Here is an 18,672-nt window from a genome sequence, read left to right as displayed (position 1 = left end):
AAAGACTGGTGCTAGCACAGCTCAAGTCCATCACCCCACCATCCCTCGACCCGCATCAATTTGCCTACAGGGCGAACATTTCATTGGCCATTCACACTGCCCTCTCACACCTGGAAAAACCAAACAGCTATGTGCGGATGCTGTTCATCGACTACATCTCCGCTTTTAACACCATCAGCCAGGACTTGTCATGGAGCACCAACACCTCTGCAATAGCTAAAAAGGGATTCCAAAGACTCTAAAGAAGGCCCTGAAGAAGGCACTCATGCCGCTACGCGTGGGCCTTGTTTTTAATATGTCCATGTAGGACCTGTCATATCAATAAAGACATTTTAATTTGGAGTGCCTTAGTCAGAGAATTTATTCTCATTTTTTGATCCTGGAAGTACTATACCCTGGACTAAAGAGCACCCAAACCCAAGAAGCCAATAAACTATCTGGATAAGAGCACGCCATACTCTACAAACTGAGATAGGGAGTGTTGTGATTGGTCATGGCTCATACCACAGCTCACAGTGCACACAGTGAAATTAATGTTAATTAAGTGTTAGTTTAGTATTAGTGTTATTTCAGTTATTCACTCCTTCCACCACCGTTGGTGTTCGGCATCACACCAAAAACCTTGGGGATACTGTGATAATTTTGAAGGTAAACAAGAAGTAAAAGTCAGAATATTGGAGCCAAAAAACAAATATTAACCCATTGATGCTGGATGTTGCGTTGTGCAACAATGGCCAACATTAGCTGCAACATTAGCTGCACGACGCAACATTCACCCAAAGTTTAGTTTATGGTAAGTTTGTGGAATTCTAAGTTTAGATGTCTGCAATCTCATTACTGCTGGTGGTATTTGCTGCATCTGCTGCATCCGAGGACTTCCTGGTGGCCTGATAGCGACATTGTGACAGCGTCTTAGCACGCGGTCTTTTTTTTTTTCTATTCCAGCACTGAATGACAAAAAGAAACCAAGAAGTTAGACTTGTGATTATCGCTAAAACCTAAATAGGTAACACTCTACCCATCTAGAAAGTTACCTGAAGTGTCAATATACTGTCAAATATTTTCAATGTGAAGCTATATAGGTAATACTACATGTAGGTATGTTGCTTTCAATCTGACACTACGTCACCCAAGGATTGTCTTTTACCTTTAAATGATAACATAAAACAGTAGCAACTAACATTCTATTGTATTTCATTATATTTTAATGTCAGGAACTACAGATGCAACTTGCATTTTAACAGGGCTGTGTACACTTTTTATAGCCACTGTAAAACTATATACACAGCTTGTCTCAGGGGTTTCCTTCTGTTGGTACACACTTCCATAGACATCTGCTTTTTGTGTCTTGGCAATGTATATCATATAATGAACTCATCATAGACTTAAGTATCAGACTATCTGCCCTGTCATTCTGACTACTCATGAGCTGCTACTGAATTTAGTCTAGGGAATGCTAAAATAAAACATTTGGAGACCACTTACGCAAAGGCCTCCTAGTACTGCTGCTGCTACTAGAGCCAAGGTCAATAATATGCCAAGGCTCAGGCCAATATCTGTAAAAAAAAAAAGACAGTTAAAAAAAGTTACAACAATAAATGGCCAATGCAGTCACATACCACTATGATTCCATTTTACCTACTTCATCTACACCAGTAGTTCTCAAACGTTTTGAGTAAAAGCCCCCTGGACCTAATCATATGCGTCCCAAAGCCCCCCTGACATAATCATAAGCCTGCCTACACCCTCCTATTAAAAAAAATTAAACGGACTAATGACCCCTAATGGCAACTAAGCGCCACCCCCTCTAAGCTGTATCCTTCTCATGAACGCCCCCATAGGGCTCCCCAATAACCCCTAAGGGGCTGTAGAGCCCCCATTGAGAAACACCAATCTATGCAAAAAACACCCTTTTGAAACAATGGGAAATTGTATTTGACTTGCTGAATTTGACAGCATTTTATGGTCAGTCCTTTCTGATGATATGGAACAGTTGGAGTTCATTAAAAATGTTAACAAACCATAAAACAAAGGAGATACGCACTCCACGCTTCTAAATTAACAATCCGGTGCAACCAGAGCAAGACTAAAACATAAGCAAAAAGGGAAAGAAATCTGGTGCCACACGGATGTCTATTTTCCTCGAGGACTCTGATGAAGACGCATGTCGAAACGTTAGTCTCACTGCACTAAAAAATAAATTACAGAAAATAGACATCCGTGTGGCACCAGATTTCTTTCCCTTTTTGCTTATGTTAACAAACCATATTCCAATTACAATGGACAGGGACTCGGAAAGGACTGAACATCTTCAAGTACTGAGAAGTCAAGGGTAGTGTGAGCAATGGATGTTGACATTTGCCGGGATGCTCCTTCAAGGAAACTAGCACTCATGCAGATGTCTTTTTAAGGAGAGAAAAGGCTAACATTTACTTACTTTTTTTCTTCAGGGTTTCTTCTTCCAATCCTTTTGGGTCTATAGAGTCTGGTAACAAAATGTTTGCAAAAAAAGTTATTTTCACAATCCAGTAATTACTAGATCTTTATGAAAAGACAAAGTAAGCATCAGTGGAAAATGTGGTGCCTTTCAGATGTTTTCCCTCCCTCAACTCCAGCTGCTCGATTCTTGCAACCAACCACCTGCCCATCTCCACCTTGTCATGTATAACATGGCATAGGTTATTCTTTGTCATGTTGTCTGCTCTGTGCATGGGGGGATTGTTTGCTCTCATAATCTTACATTGAGTGACCATTAGGGATGGTGAAAAAACAACAACTGTTAACCGGCAGAGAAATTTTTAACCGGTTAACATTGATCCGGTCAACTACCGGTTAAACGGCTACCGGTTAACATCCCTAGTGAGCATTGTCTACGCTGCTGCTGTCCCCGAAATATCTGCTTTCCTTTGTGATCATAGAAAACCAGGGGACTCCTCTGAACAGAGCCATACCAGAGAAAGTGTAATATATGAGAAGGGTCACTACATTGACTCCTATTGTTCCCTCAAAAAAGTCAGTTCCACCTAAATGACAACTGCGGTCAAGTGATGACTTGGAAACCGGTCAATAGGGCGAAATGCTGAGATATTTTTTACTCCAATTTTTCAGTAACCTCATGAATTAAAAAAAATCCTGCTAATAACTATGGTTAGTTGTGAATGTGATATTAACATTCTGGGGCAAAAAAAATATGCAACGGGGAAAAAAAACATTGTAACAAAGTTATTTTTGGCAGCTCAGTTGAAGCCCGTGAGCACCAACTAATGTACCTGCAGTACCACCCGGACAACTTGAGTCACTGACCCTTCTCATTGGTTTCATATTAAGAGGAAATGTAGTCGGTATTTTATAGAAAGAAATAACAATGTTTGTTTTACTCCAGCACATACCTGTCCACAAAATTAGAAAAACTGAACATTTTGAAGCGGTTTCTCAATTTTTGCCAGAGCTGTATATGGAAATGGAAGCGAGTGGGAGGGAAAGGGTAGTTGAAACTTTAGAGGTTGGTGGAGGAGTTGAATTTGAAACTATTTGAGTTGAAAATGAAATAACTTCTAAATGAGCACGTTTGTGGAGGAATGTGAAAGTTCTATGAGGTGTAAAATTAGGTCTGGGAAGAACACAGAGATTCCTATGTGAACATTTAGAGGTTGGTGGGGGAGTTGAAATGTTGAGTTAAAGATGAAGAGTTGAATTGACAATAGATAATATCAATCCTTTCTCTTGGATGTCTAAGGTACACCCAGAAATATTTCCAGACTTTTTTGAGATGCGAGTGCATGGAGATTTTTTCAATTGGAGCAAAATGACCCAATAACATAAATTTAACAAAAACATTAATACTTACCAAAACATACATCACAGTTGAAGTGGCCTTTTGTATCAAGCCCATGAAATCCACATTCATTATAAGAAGAACATGTAGGCCTTGAACTGCTTTTGCCAGGCATACATGTAAAAATCTTGCGATCTGAAAAAATATTAGGTTGTACATTAGATCCATTCTTTCTATATTGCAGTTGTACGGTTGAGCAGAAAAAAATATTGTCATGTCTAGATTGGAACTGTTTTATACTTGGGTTTCCCATTTCCAAGCAGTCTGGAATGCATGCACAGCATATGGGAGCAACGTGCTAAGTAGCTACGCATTGAAAGTCCCATAGGAGAGCTACCGGTATAAAGTGTGTGATTGTAACTCATTTGCTGATGTGCTGGCTGTCATTGTCAAGTCAAGTCAAGTCGGCTTCACTGTCAATTTCTTTACATGTACTACTCATACAAAGAATTGAAACTACGTTTCTTACTTTCCCATGCAGACATAGGTATAGACATAGACAGTATAGACATACACAGTACACATACAGTACACCTAGAGTACCCATAAAATAAATATACAGACATTTAAAGCGCAAGGCTGGACAACAGAAGACATACAGAGAACATATTAAAAAGCAGTATTGTTGTGCATTTCCAAAAATATCCTAGTGTGACAATTCTGACATAGTGATAGTAGCATTGGCAGCTAAATAGTGTGTTGTGTGTACTGTGTATTTACATTTCAGTTGGTATAGTTTTCAGCACAAAACATAAAACATGGAGCAGAGTGTGCGGCATTCGTTTCATTTTCTTTATAGTTTTCAGTACAGTCATTCAAGTATAACAGGTGATCGGAATGGTTTCATATGCTCTCTAAATAACACAATATTGGGTCACGTCCCCCACACGTCCATGCAGCCTTTGAGCGACAGCAAATTACAAACAATCATACACACCTAGCCACTACCAGGCTACACAATGTTATTTAGAAATACAAAACACACAATAACCACTGAAAGGGATACAACAGCTGGCCGACTACACCCACCCCCCCTTTTTTTCCCTTACAAGTGAGTACAGTCCAAATCATTGCTTCAAATGTAAATGGGCATTGGGCAGAATTGTGAATTGTATCTGAGCTGTTTGAAGAACTATTCATCTGTACGTATTATGCATTTTGTCAGGCAGTCTGGTTGGACTTGACTGTACAAAATCACGTTTGCCAATTTTCTCCTCTGGATAGGTTACCTTAGCCTGGGAGAAAGCTGACTGTTGACTCCGATATAGTGTTGCAAAAGTCAAGTCAAGTCAAGTCAAGTCAGCTTTTATTGTCACTTTCTTCATATGCACAAGTCATACAAGGAGAATGAAACAGGGGTGATGGTGAAAAAAATCCTGAGCCTGAACTTTTTCCCCTGCTCTGCATAGATACTGCATAGATACTGCATAGTGATGTAACGTAGGCCTATTTTGACACACTATTCAAACATTTAATAGCCTGTGTATGACCATTATTTAAACTTGATAGTAGAAGAAAACCCTGAACCTGTAACACTTTCTGAGATAAGAATAACCTAATGGCTAATTAATATTGTAATGATTGGTTATGTTATGCTTATGGGTAGGGTAGTTGGTTGTGGAGCGGGGAGGGGTTAAGGATAGCAGTGGGTGACTTAATGGTCTACACCTGTGGGCTAATTGGCACGCGCTGTGGCTCATTACAGGTGATGGTGGCGTTTGAGAGTGGGAAGTACTGTAGAGAAATAGAAGTGACAAGCACACGGTGGGGGAGCTGGGAAGGAGTCGAACGCTTTCCATGTCGAGTCGCACTCAAGGTTGGGGGGGTGGTTGCCGTTCGTAGTCGCTTAGGACTACCGGCGGCGAAGACAGACAGCGGGCAGCGTGAGAGAGGGCCGGGCTGCTAGGAGTGGAAGCTGTAGCGTGTGCATTCACGCCGAGCTACACTCACGGTTGGGGGGCGGGTGCCGTTCGTAGCCGGTTAGGGCTGCCGACGGTGAAGACAGTCAGTGGGGTGCGAGGTGAGTAGGGCGGGGAACTTTAGGAGTGTGAACTCGAAGGTCACTGATTCTTGAAAGTTTGGCAAAAACATGTCCCTGCAGTAAAATATTAATTCTGTTGAAAATCAACTAAATTTTCACAAACAAAATGAACCCAGGTAATGGCCAAGGGGTCTGTCACACGAATACACAGTTGTTTGAAATATTTAAGTGTAATTTTATTACTTTTCATGGCTATAAACCTGTCCACACCCTGTAAAAACGCCTGTCCCAAGGACTGGCATCATCATTTCAATTGACTTAAAATACAAAAATCACTAACAGAATTGAACAATATTACCATGATGTGGAAGACCATATTAAAGTGGTTCTACAGATGTGCACATAGTGGATGTAAAACAATATTTACTATTATTTACCGATTGCTCAAAATGTGTCCAGCATATTGGTCACCACCGTCAGATTTTTTCTAAAAGACAATAAAATCAGGTATGCACAAGGTAATTTTCATTACTGAGGACCCCCTTTCAAACCTTTAGCTCTACTGCCTACTTCACCATCACTGAAGCTCCTGTAAGTTTATTATTTTGTCCTCAATTTGTTAATTTGTTTGGACACTGGTACTGTCCCAACCATAAACTGTCAACACCGTCGGGGGTTTTAATAGTATTGTATTACATTAATGTTAATAAATATAATTTTTGTCAGAAAAGGTATGAAGCACCCAAGAAACAGAGCGAAAATGAAATGGCTAATGTGAACAAACAATGCATAATATTTAAAAGAGTGTTTTTTTTGTCTCACACCGTCAGATGTCACCACCGTCAGATTTTGTTCTGCTCATCATGTTGTTCCATATTTTACTAAATTGTGCTGGTTAATGAAACATTACTAGGCATGTTAGTAATAATTGTGATCCAAAATGATACTCTAGCCACCACTGAGGTGCATTTGGAGGTTTTTTTGTCAGAAAACCTGACGGTGGTGACATCTGATGGAGTTCACCAAAAAACACATGTTTTACGTATTTTTGACATGTTTTAAGAATATGCATACAATAAGTGTCTACAGTTATGTTGAATTGTTAAAGTAATTCACTTTAATACAGTAAACATGTGTTTTTACTTCTAATTCTGTCTGCCGCTGTTGACAAAACAAGAAAGAGCCCATTTTATGAAAAATGTTAAACATGGGGGGCTTGGCCAATGCATTCACTGCACAGCCAAGACCTACATCTATGATGATACACCTCTATATTTTGGATTTGAACAACTTAAAAGCTGTTTTTACCACATTGTCAACAAACAGTGGCTTACTTCCTAGATAATCTAACTAATGAAGTAAAAACACATGCTCATACTGTGCACACACAAAAATAAAGTGTTTATGCAAGATGCCATTGACTTGAGAGGGCTATTTATTTTGCTAAATGCAGGTACTAATTAGGCCATAGGTGTTTCCTTTATTGGGATTACAGGAAATAAATCTTCAGTTGATATCACGTAAAGTAAAGTGTGCCTCTCATTATTTCAAAAAGTCACGGAACACACTTTTTTCAGTCGGCTGGAATTCAGACAGAGATGCCAACGCACTGGTGAGTCTGCTAGGAAGTTTGTAGCTGAATCAAAAGCCCTAGCGCAGCAATGTAACTTCGGAACAATGCGAGACGAACTCATACGAGACCAGCTCATTGAGAAAACGTCGAATCCCAGAGTCCAAGAGGATTTACTACTCAAAGATGACACACTAAAATTGGAAGATGCACTGATACTCGCCTTGAAAATAGAGACAGCTACTTCATGTGCGGCTAAAATAGTTGAAGGCAAGCCCCGTACTAACGTCATGGACAACAAGTCCACAGCCCTTTTAGGACAGTCAGTGCAGCCAGTGCAGGTACAAGATCCAGTCCAGCCAGCTGCGGTGCAGGTCGCCCGCCCCCAACAATCACAACCACAGAGACGCTGTGGAAATTGTGGCTCCAACCGCGATGCCACAAGAACCCAGGACTGTCCTGCTAGGGGCCTGTGATGCCGTGCCTGGTCAGCACGTCATCCCAGAGGCTTTTGAACTTGACTTTCGCTCCAGCCCCTACACTAACCCTACACTAACACGCTATTGTAACTACTGTGCTTAAGCATACAGACTTTTGGACATTGTGTCATATTGTTGAGAGCAGGGGCGGTTCTGCGGCCCTCCGTTATGCATACGTGATGTGGTGTCTCCTGAAACTGTGTGCAAAAGGACTTCTCTTCACATGCCCCCGTGATGGACTTAATATCACTTGTGCCAACACTTTTGACTAATCTTGCCAAACATGTATATAACGGGGAATGGTATTTCAGGCATATTTGCCTTTTTTTCATTTACTTTTTATTTTCATTTATTTTTTTCACAATCTAGCATTCCTGATGGGTTTTCCGGTGTATATGAACATATGTATATAGTGTCACCTGTGTGTGTGTAGGGGAGTGTCATTTGTAACATGTGTGATGTCATCAGCTCTGTGAGTAATGAGTGGTGGGACTTGTGAGCCAATTTATTCATAGCAATTGTTAACACCTGCAATGGGATCATGTGATCACTTGGTATTTGTATATATGGGGTGTACTTTCCATGTATTGTCACGTCTGAAGAAGGGGTAAAACCCGAAACGTCACGCTAAAATAAATTTTGGGAGCAAAAGAAATCCTGGTCGTCAGCGGACTTTTTCTCACTATCATCAAGTCACTTGTGGTCCTGCTCCCAGGTCAGACGTTCCTGTGGATGTGCGAGCTTTCCATCATTACCTCACTAGGGTTAGCAAGGGTGCACACTTCGCTAGCTTGACATTTTTAAACTGTCTCTTTCTGTCGGGGCGTGTTCGCGGTGCCGAGCACCGCGCGTGCACGATCTTTGGTTTCTTCCGTTAATGATTATTTTGCCTTAAACATATGTTTATGTTTTTATTTCACTTTCAGTTTATATTTTTTGATTTCCGGTTACAGTATATGTGCTTTGAGTTAGCCAATTATGTTGCATTAGTTTGTTTTGATGCATTTATGTTGATAAGTGTTATTTCCCCCTTCGGTTATGGTAACAGTGGTATGTTCCACTTGGGAGCGCGAGCACCTAGGCCAGGGGTACTCAATTAAAAGTCCCCGAGGGCCAGTTTTTCAAAATTCCTCCCAATAAAGGGCCGGGCCGGGCCGGGCCGGGCCGGGCCGACGCGAGCCCCCTCCCCCCCCCCAAAAAATAAAAATAATACAAATAATACAAATTAAATAAAAAATGATAAGTCCTTTGTAAGCACAAGCACAATACACACGCACTCACACCCACAGCAGATATTTCGTTTCCAGTGACAGGATGGGTGAGGTGCCTGCCTTGCTCTCTCATTGCCACCCACCCTTTAGTATTTAAAAAAAAAATGACACAAGATTATCTGTTAGCCTATATTTGCAGACTACATTCATAAAGATTTATTTCTTAGTGAGAAAACCAATAAGCCTGAAGATAACACTTTTCAAACAAATCTTGCTTATTATGGGCTCTCACATGCATAATGAGAATCAGATGACCCAACAAAGAGGAGGACACATAGATAGGACAACACCAGGTTTTGCCAACAAGAAAATGGCTCATTTGATTCAATGTTGATTAAATGCAAAAGCCAATAATAAATTGTCAAGTTGCTCATAACTTGGTTAGCAGTCCTATGAGGGTGAAATGTGAAGTGTGAAAAGTTTATTGAGCAATTCGTTTTCAATAGGCTACCAATAGTTAGCTGCCAGCAGAGCTCAAACACAGTTTGCCCAGAGAAATTAGAACTTCATTTGTGTTAGCAACTAGCTACAGCTACTGCTAAACCAATTCGAAGTCCTAACACACTGTTTGCAATCAAATGTGGACCATTACTTTCAAAAACGAGGCATAGAGAACTTTGTGAATAATTTATTTACAGGCTCTGATACAGTCCTTCCCTTGTAGTCTACCTCACAACCTGCCACCGTCGTAGGTGCTTCTGTTCTGTCCGGACCGGCGCCTGCAGTGACTGACAAACAGGGAGAAACTGCCTGAGGGGGCGGGGCACGGCACGCTTCTTCATAGCGTCTGTGGCGCTATTTCAAAATAAGAGCCGACAGCGCGATCGGATCAAAAAAAAAAAAAAATTTTTTTTTTTATTTTTTTTTAAATTTTCAAATTTATTCGAGGGCCAAAAATAGATGCCCGCTATTTGAGTATGGGGGACCTAGGCTCTTTAAAATGGTTCTCTTTTCATTCTTTCTTTAGCCATTGACCTGAATGCACCTCTGATGGTAGGCTCCTTTATGCTCAGTGTAGAGATATTTGGTTGGCACGTTATCATTGCCGGTTTGTTTAGAGATGCACCGGATCCTGATTTTTAGGATACAGCTGATATGAGAGTACAACAACCCCCAATTTTCTTTTATTAGTTTTTCTCTAATATTAGAAAATATCATCAATAGTGACATTTGTGGTGTTCTGGTCCAAACCAACCCAAAGAGATTTATAGTATAGCAGGATAGAGACCAAATGTCAACTAAATTAGCTTTTCAGTGCATAAAATGAATGTTGAAATATGTTGCCTTGGTGTTTTTCAATATTTATATGATTTTATTGAGGTAAATATACAAAATAACACTTCTGTCAGATTCACAGCTATTCTGCCTATCTAAGGCAAATATATAGGAAATGAACACCTCAATGAAAATGAAAAAAGTCACACTATTCATATGAATCCACTATGCTATGAACATGGACCCTTATCTCATTGTCACATCAACTTTATGGAAAGTGTAAGACCAGTTATACATGTTTGGGTGCCATTATGGATTTTTGATAAGTTTTTGGACAAAATAATGTGCAAAAACTTATTTTGCAAATAAAATGTGCAAAAAATCTCATTATATAATGCAGAAATGGATTCCCTGACCATGAAAACATATGAGTAGACACCAAAAATACATCTGTACTCCTTTCACAACAGGAGATATGACACATTGTAGTGTATGGGACTGTCCGGCGGCCATCTTGGATTTGTTATATGAAAAAGTTGGGGGGAAAAAATTAAGGTAAGAAATATATTTTCCTCACCATGAATCACCAAACTGAGGACAAAGGGCAACCAACAGCTTTTCAGAAATGCCATACAACAACCAAAAATCTATGCCGGGTCAATTTTGACCCAAACACCACAGATGTAACTTTTTTTTTTTTTTTAGACCTTGAAAATTTACTAAAATTATAAAACTTATTTTTTTCTGCTGAAATGATTGTGATTGAGGATTAGATGGAGCCTCATTCCAGGACAATAAAGGAAAGTGTGGTTTTTTTACACTTAAACTTCAAAACGGGTCAAAAATGACCCGAACACAACAGAAGGGTTAAGATCCTGCCGGATCCGGAACCGGATACCGGATACCGGATCCTACGAAAGGGTTGAAACACATAGCCAACTCGCACACATGGGCCCTTTTTATCACGTTGGCTCAAACTATTTTGACTGAAAAGCCTTGGCTACCGGATCCTGGATCCTGGAACCGGATCCGGTGAAAAACCCTATTATCCTGCCGGATCCGAAACCGGATCTTGGATCCGGTGCATCTCTAGTTTTGTTATTGCTGTACCCAGCTAACTTTGACTTTGATTTAGCATTTATCAATTTTCTGGATTTTAGAAATCCTGTGCATTTTTGTTTACCTTCTTTATTTTGATCGAGTCAAAGTATCCTGCATGTGGTTATCGGTGACTGAAGAAAATAGAAACAAAAAACAAGGGTTGCAACCGAATCCTGTTCCGCCTCCGCCTCCACTTGACTGCCTGCACGGTACCTTGTGACAGGGCCAAACATGCAGACAGTGTCAGAAACCTAACCATTTTGCTAAATGCTGCCGATCAGCTCCGGCCGACTATCCTGGACAGTCACATGACCCTGTGGTTCCAGTGCGCACAGTGGGCCCTCATCCAGTGACATTCTCCAGGTGCCCCATATACCGGGATGGCTGCTGTGTTCCTCCTCTCCTCGATACATCGGCCAAAGTGTCACTGCTGAATGTTGACACATGTAAACTGCTCTTCCCAAACAGACAACTGTTGTCCCCATCCACTGCTCTGTGCGGCTACGGCCGAAGCAAAATTGATGTTGTCTGTCTATTCTACCTCCCAGTTCGCTACGCCTCTGTGTCTGTGAACCACTTCCCATTCCACATCAAGCGCCATGGCGAGAACATCATGGGCCTCGACCTCTTCCTCAGCCTGGGCTTTACTCTACATGACAACAGCGGAACACAGATACTACAAGTGACATCACCCTGGCAACAACGCCAGCCTGAACTGGTTCAGCCCCTCCGGCGTATTCCACTGGCACTTCGGGAAGGCGTTACACAGGAGCTCACCCGCCTCCAGGGTGAGGGCATCATAGAACCCATTGATGCCTCCCCATGGGTGTCTAACCTTGTCATCGCCAAAAAGAAGTCAGGTGGCCTGAGAGTCTGCGTTGACCTTCAGCAGGTCAACAAGGCAGTGGTACCTGACAAGTACCCCCTTCCGACACCAGAAGAACTCACCATCCACTTATGCCGTGTCCAGACCAAGAGCGAACTACGCTGCCTGGTAGCGTGGGTAGCAGAAGAAGTTTCGCCTTGAATACGCTGTATTCGCTCGAGACGCAGCATTGACATGTTTGATGCAGCTAATCACATAACGGCTCTGGCTTGACAGCCTGGGACATTCGGAGATATGAACGTTCCGATTGGTTGCCGCCGAACAGCGTCAGAGCGAATTCGCCTGCGATTAGATTTAGTTTAATCTTCAAAATTCGCTCTGGTAGCGCAAGAAGCTTCCCTCCTGGCGAATTCGCTTTGGTAGCGTAGGTCGCGTGCCCTCCATAGAGAAATAATGACTTCCGTCGCTTCGTTCGTTCCGTTCGCTCTTGGTCTGTACACTGCATTATATGGCTTGAAGGTCTTTTCTTCACTGTCACAGCCCCACTGAGAATGCTTCTCAAGCACGATGCCCCCTGGATCTGAACCCCGGACTGCCAGGCAGCATTCGACGAACTAAAGCAGCTCCTCACCACGTCCCCGGTCCTGGCACACTTCCAACTCTAGTGCCCTATAGTATTCACCTCTGATGCATCTGCTTTCGCCCTGGTCACCGTCCTGTCACAGTTTCAGGATGGCGTGGAGAAGCCCGTAGGCTTCGCCTCCCGAGCACTAAGCCCCACTGAACAGAAATACTCAGTGGGTGAAAGAGAAGCACTTGCCTGCATCTGGGCTGTGTGAACGATGGCATTTGTACCTGTACGGACGGCCTTTTACCCTACGTACAGACCACCAGGCCCTGACAACCCTGATGTCAGCCTCGGGAGGGGGACACAGGCCCCTCCGCCTCCACAGGTGGTCAGACCGCCTACAGCATCCAACTACAATTCATGCCTGGCAAGTCCAAAGTAGTAGCAGATTTACTGTCCCGCCCGGTCACCACCCACTGCCCGGCTCCATCCCCAGCGGATGAACAGGACACCGTCCACTGCTCTGCTGTCTTCACAGAGGACGAGGAGGAGATTGTACACCTGGTCCACTCTCCCCTGAAAGACACAGTCTCCCTCCAGGATCTGGACTCCGCCTCGACAGCAGAGCCCACCTTCAGCAGACTGTGCGACTACATCAGACATGGGTGGCCTGCCCATTTCCCACCAGAACTGGAGCCGTACCATGAAGTACGAACTGCCCCTGTCGTCCGTGCTGTCATTCCAGCATCCCTCAGAGAGTGTGTCTTGCAGATGGCACATCAGGGACACCTCGGCGTTGTCAAGATCAAGCAAAGGTGCCGGGAACTGGGCACTGGAGGACCTAACCCGCAACTGCAATGCGTGCCTCATCAGCGGGAAGACTGGGCTACCCACTCCAACTCCACTACAGCCAATAGACTGGCCATCTGCACCATGGGACCACTTACAGCTTGATATCTGTGGAGAACTGCCAAACATGCCACACCACCAGAGGCTCCTCGTGGTAGTCTACAACCTGCATTCCAAGTGGCCTGAGGTGGCTCCCATGGGTACAGTTATGTGATCGACTTCCTTAACCAACTGTTTTCCGGCTGGGGCCTGCCACGCGCAATCACCACGGACAACGGGCCCCAGTTCCTGTCCTCAGAATTTACGACGTTCCTTGCCTTACCTCCATCTACCACCCCCAGGCCAATGGCGAGGTGGAACGATTCAATCGATCCCTAAAAAATGCACTGCGTGCTCACATAGTGGAGGGATATTCGCTCAAGGCAGCACTGTCTCAGACCCTCCTCCACTACAGAGCAACTATCCACTCTACAACTTGGGTCTCACCTGCCGCACTTATGCTGAAGAGGGAACTGGTGCTACCTCTGTCGAGATTCCGTCTGCCAATGGCCACAGCCGTGGAGGCCAGGCCCAGCAGCAGTCAAAGCCCACTTCAAGAGACAACACCATTCCATGAAGCAGAGGTTTGACAAAAAGCACAAGACCAAGTGGCCTACTATTTAAGTTTCAGACTGGGTCAGAGTCTGCCGGCCCCACAGAGCTAACAAGCTGTCATCCTTCTGGTCGGCCCCATGCCAAGTCACTCGGCAGCTTGGTCCGGCTTCATTTCAGCTGACGGATGGTTCCCGTTTGCATGCCAGCTGCCTCTGCAGGGTGCCTTCCCCTCTCCATCAACCTCACCTGACAGGGGCGGTGCCGAGAAACTCAGCCGCTGAGCCAATGGAGCAGATCAACCCAGCAACTGAGCCAGCCCCTCCGGTGCCAGATCCGGTCACTGCACTGCCTGCAGCCCCTCCGGTGCCAGATCCAGCCGCTGCACTGCCTGCCGTAGTGGTGCCACCAGCTGCCCGGTGCCTGGCTTCTCCTTCAGCCCCACTGCCGGTACCCCTTGCTCTTGAGCCACGCACGGTCAGGGCCCGTACACGCCCTGGGCACTTTGAAGACTTTGTTGCCACTTTTCATGTCTGAGTTTTAGGGAGAGGGGGGGAAATGTTGTGTTCATAATGTTGCAGTATACCTGCGTACCATTGAGTTAACTCATAGGCAATTCACGAGTTTCACGTTTGCCCACGTTTGACACTGAAAGGCCACCATAGGTGGGCGCAGGGGTTATTGGGATTACAGGAAATAAATGTTCAGTTGATATCAGGCAAAGTAAGTTGTGCCTCTCGTTATTTTGGGAATATAACAGTCACTGGGTAGACTGTTCCAAGATTTGGTTGCCCTGAAAGCAAAGCTTCCAAAGGCTGCTGGGAGAACCAGCAGAAGCAGTTGAGGTACCATCAGTCCTCCCAAACCTGAACATCAATGACGGCCCCTTCACTCTTGGAGAACTCTCCAGGGCAAAAACCACCGTAAGAGCAGGAAAGAGTGCTGGTCCTGATGGTATACCCCCAGAGGTGATGAAGAACTGACATTGACAACATCATTTTGGAGTTCTGCAACTTTGTCCTGCTGCACAATCGGCTGCCTGATATGTGGTCTCTATCAAACATCGTGCCAGTGCCAAAATCCGGAGACCTCTCGAAGCCAGACAACTATCGAGGCATCAGCCTGACATGCATCACTGCGAAACTTTACAACCGCATGATCCTAAACAGGGTCCGGCAGGCAATTGACCCTCTTCTGAGGACGAACCAGATCATCTTTCGTGAGGGACGCACCACTACATCCCAGATCTTGGCACTAAGGAGAATGATTGAGGAGGTGAAGAAGAAGAACTTGACAGCAGTACTATGCTTCATTGACCAGAAAAAAGCCTTTGATTCGATCCACCGAGGCGTGATGATGAAGATCCTGAAGGCATACAGTATTCCCCCCAACCTATTCCGAGCAATAGAGTCCATGTACGCAGGAACAAGGACCAGGTGGTGACCCCAGATGGCAACAGTGAGGAGTTTGGCATCCTGGCTGGAGTTATGCAGGGACACACAATAGCCCCTTCCTCTTCATCATAGTCCTTGATTATGCGCTCAGGAGGGCAATCAGTGGGCGAGCGCAGGAACTTGCCTTCACACTATCTCCAAGGAAGTCGAGTCGATACCCCGCAGTGGACCTCACAGACCTTGACTTTGCGGATGATATCAGTTTGCTCTCTGATAATGTGGAACAAGCACAAACTCTACTGAGCAGGGTAGAGCTAGAGTGGGCCAAGGTCGGCCTCAGGCTTAACGCCAAGAAGACTGAGATCATCACCTGCAACATCCCACCTGAACATCAACCTCTGAGTACAGCAGGAGGCACTGTGCTGAAAGAAGTTGACGATTTCAAATACCTGGGCTCATGGGTCAACTCTACTGAGCAAGATCTAAAAGTGAGGAAGGCATTTGCGTGGAGGGCCCTGAACGGTATGGCCAGTGTATGGAACTCCAATCTCCCCCTTCCAATCAAACTCAGCTTCTTCTACGTGTCAGTAGAGTCCGTCCTCCTCTATGGCAGTGAATGCTGGACCCTGAAACCAACCCTACAGAAGTCCTTTGATGGGTGCTACACCGGGATGCTGCGTGCAGTGTTTAACATCAGTAAAATTGCACATGTAACCAACGAAATCCTATACGAGAGAATACCAAGGGTGAGCGAGAAGATAGCTGTAAGGAGAATGAGACTTGCAGGACATTGCCAAAGGCACAGCAAACTGGTGCTATGGGAACCATCACATAGGTGCCGGTTAAGAGGACGTCCCACACTAACATTTGTGGACATACTCAAGAAGATCACCGGAGCCCAGAGTACCAGCGAACTGAAAAGATGTATGGAGAATCGGGATGACTGGAAGCAACGATGGAAGGCTCGTCTGAGGACGACCTAGAGAGTTGCCCTAAATGAGAAGGCTGATTGAGCAAAAGTACGTCGTCTGCCTGGGAGACTACAATCTACCCTACTGGTGGATCTTGAGGTTCTGCTCATCTGTTCAGATCAGGGTTGAACAGATGTTTTTAGAGGTGAGGGTGCTGCCTTGTAAATGACTTTAAGAATTAGCCGCAAATCAGAAACTCGTATGATGTTTTCAAGCCTGAGCATGCTATACTTGCCCAGTATAGAACAATGGTGGTACTGAAAAGATCTTCTGTCCAAGACCTTCAGGGCCTGCTTGTACGTATAGCGTGAATCAATGGATATTAAGACGTATTGGCCTGGGACCAGCTTGACAAACAATAGTGTAAGTGGGACATGATCACAGCATTGCCAAAAGTCACAGCAGCATCAACAGTCAGTGAATAACAGATATGTGAAAAATGGTGCTAGTTTTGACACTGTGAAAGGACTGTATAGGGCTGATTCAGGGAAAATAGTAAACTGCACAGGTTGTCCGGCCAGAACAAAAATAGATAATCCCAAATGAAGAGACACACACACACGTTGTAGGGAACCCTTGAAACCAATGAACCGTGGTTTACTGAAATAGAATAAAATAGAAAATACAAAAAGACATCAGTAAATATATACATAATGAACATGAATATACAAAACAGGCCTGAACATAATAAACACGAATGCACAACATTCCTGAATAAATGAAATACAATATACAAAATATACAAAGGGGAAAAAATGAGAGATAAATGCCTAAAGCAAATATCTTTACCAGAGAGAATGGATAAATGTCTAAAACAAATATCATTAACCAACATACATGTGTAAATGCCTACAGCAAGTTACACAGTGCAAACCCAATGAAACACACCGAGTGTGTTGCATAAGGAAAAAAGGACCGTGGCTCCTTTAAATGGGACGAGACGAGCGCTCCCTGCGTGACTACACGCACAGAGAACAGGTCACGCAGCTCTTGAATGAAACACTGACATGTGTAACGCTACTCTGCCAAAGTAACACACTGCTCAACAAATCAGCGACATTCTGACAAAACCGCGGCATAGAGGAACAATAAATGCTATTACAAATATAACAGACAAACAGTGAAACAAGGACATACTCGCGCTGCCGTCGCGATGTTGCAAAATAACAAACAACCGCGAGTAGTACACAAACAATACAGTAACAACACAGTAATAGCAACTTACGTTCTCAAAGACGCACGGTATAACACAGAGAGGTGGACATTAGGAGTCTGAGATGTCCGTGGAGTGAAAGAGAGATTGAAAGAAACGGAGAGAAAAGGTAGAGATGACTCCTGCATTAACAAACAGTCCAGCGTGGACTCCTGTTCTGGTCGCACTGCGCTGCATCGCATAGCTCCGACCCTGCTGACCAGTTTGTGGCGCGAAAGTCTATGCAAATGAGCTCGTGTCCAGCTCGTGCACGAAGGTCTGCACCAATCGTAGGAGACAATAACAGCGTGTGCAAAACGTCACTGGTACAGACACAGACACAGACACAGACTCAGACACCCTGACGCCAGAATTCTGAACAGATATGTCTAAAATTAGATAAGCTATACTTTACGGTACCCAGCTTTTTATGTTTTTTAAAACTAAGAGCAGAATCTAAAGATCACACCTAAGTATTTAAATTCATCAACATTCTTTAACTTTGTTCCATCAACATATACCATGTCTGGAATAATATTTAGTTTAAATCTATTGTGAAAGAACATTGTAACAGTTTTTTCAGTATTTAGAGTGAGACCAGAGTTTTTTTTAACCACATTGAGACATTGGTTAGTGTTTGGCTCAGTTTGTTGGCCACCTGTCCCTGATCTTTATCGTGTGTGAACAGTACAGTGTCGTCAGCATACATCAATATCTCCACACCATCACATACTAAACAGTGAGCGAACCGAGCTAGGATGGTTTCACCAGATGTGCGGAGGCAAAATCTTTGGGTGGAAGTACATATGATGACGTCGTAAGTTAAAGT

At 43.9% G+C, this 18,672-nt stretch overlaps 1 protein-coding gene across 1 annotated transcript in view; it reads right to left on the bottom strand.

The window, feature by feature from the left end:
• Positions 1–512: 512 nt before the first annotated feature.
• Positions 513–18,672, bottom strand: part of LOC134441312 (uncharacterized) — a 139,271-nt gene continuing 121,111 nt past the window's right edge. The window contains exons 6-9 of the mRNA XM_063191582.1: positions 3,848–3,970; positions 2,438–2,485; positions 1,486–1,556; positions 513–947 (exon numbers count right to left, since the gene is read on the bottom strand). Of these exons, the coding sequence (XP_063047652.1) occupies positions 816–947; positions 1,486–1,556; positions 2,438–2,485; positions 3,848–3,970 (374 nt within the window). The 3' untranslated portion in view covers positions 513–815. The remainder of the gene's footprint in view (positions 948–1,485; positions 1,557–2,437; positions 2,486–3,847; positions 3,971–18,672) is intronic.

Source organism: Engraulis encrasicolus, chromosome 24 (genome assembly GCF_034702125.1).
Source record: "Engraulis encrasicolus isolate BLACKSEA-1 chromosome 24, IST_EnEncr_1.0, whole genome shotgun sequence".
NCBI lineage: Eukaryota > Metazoa > Chordata > Actinopteri > Clupeiformes > Engraulidae > Engraulis > Engraulis encrasicolus.
Note: the sequence above shows the minus strand (reverse complement) of the source record. Positions and strands in the feature narration are given on the sequence as shown.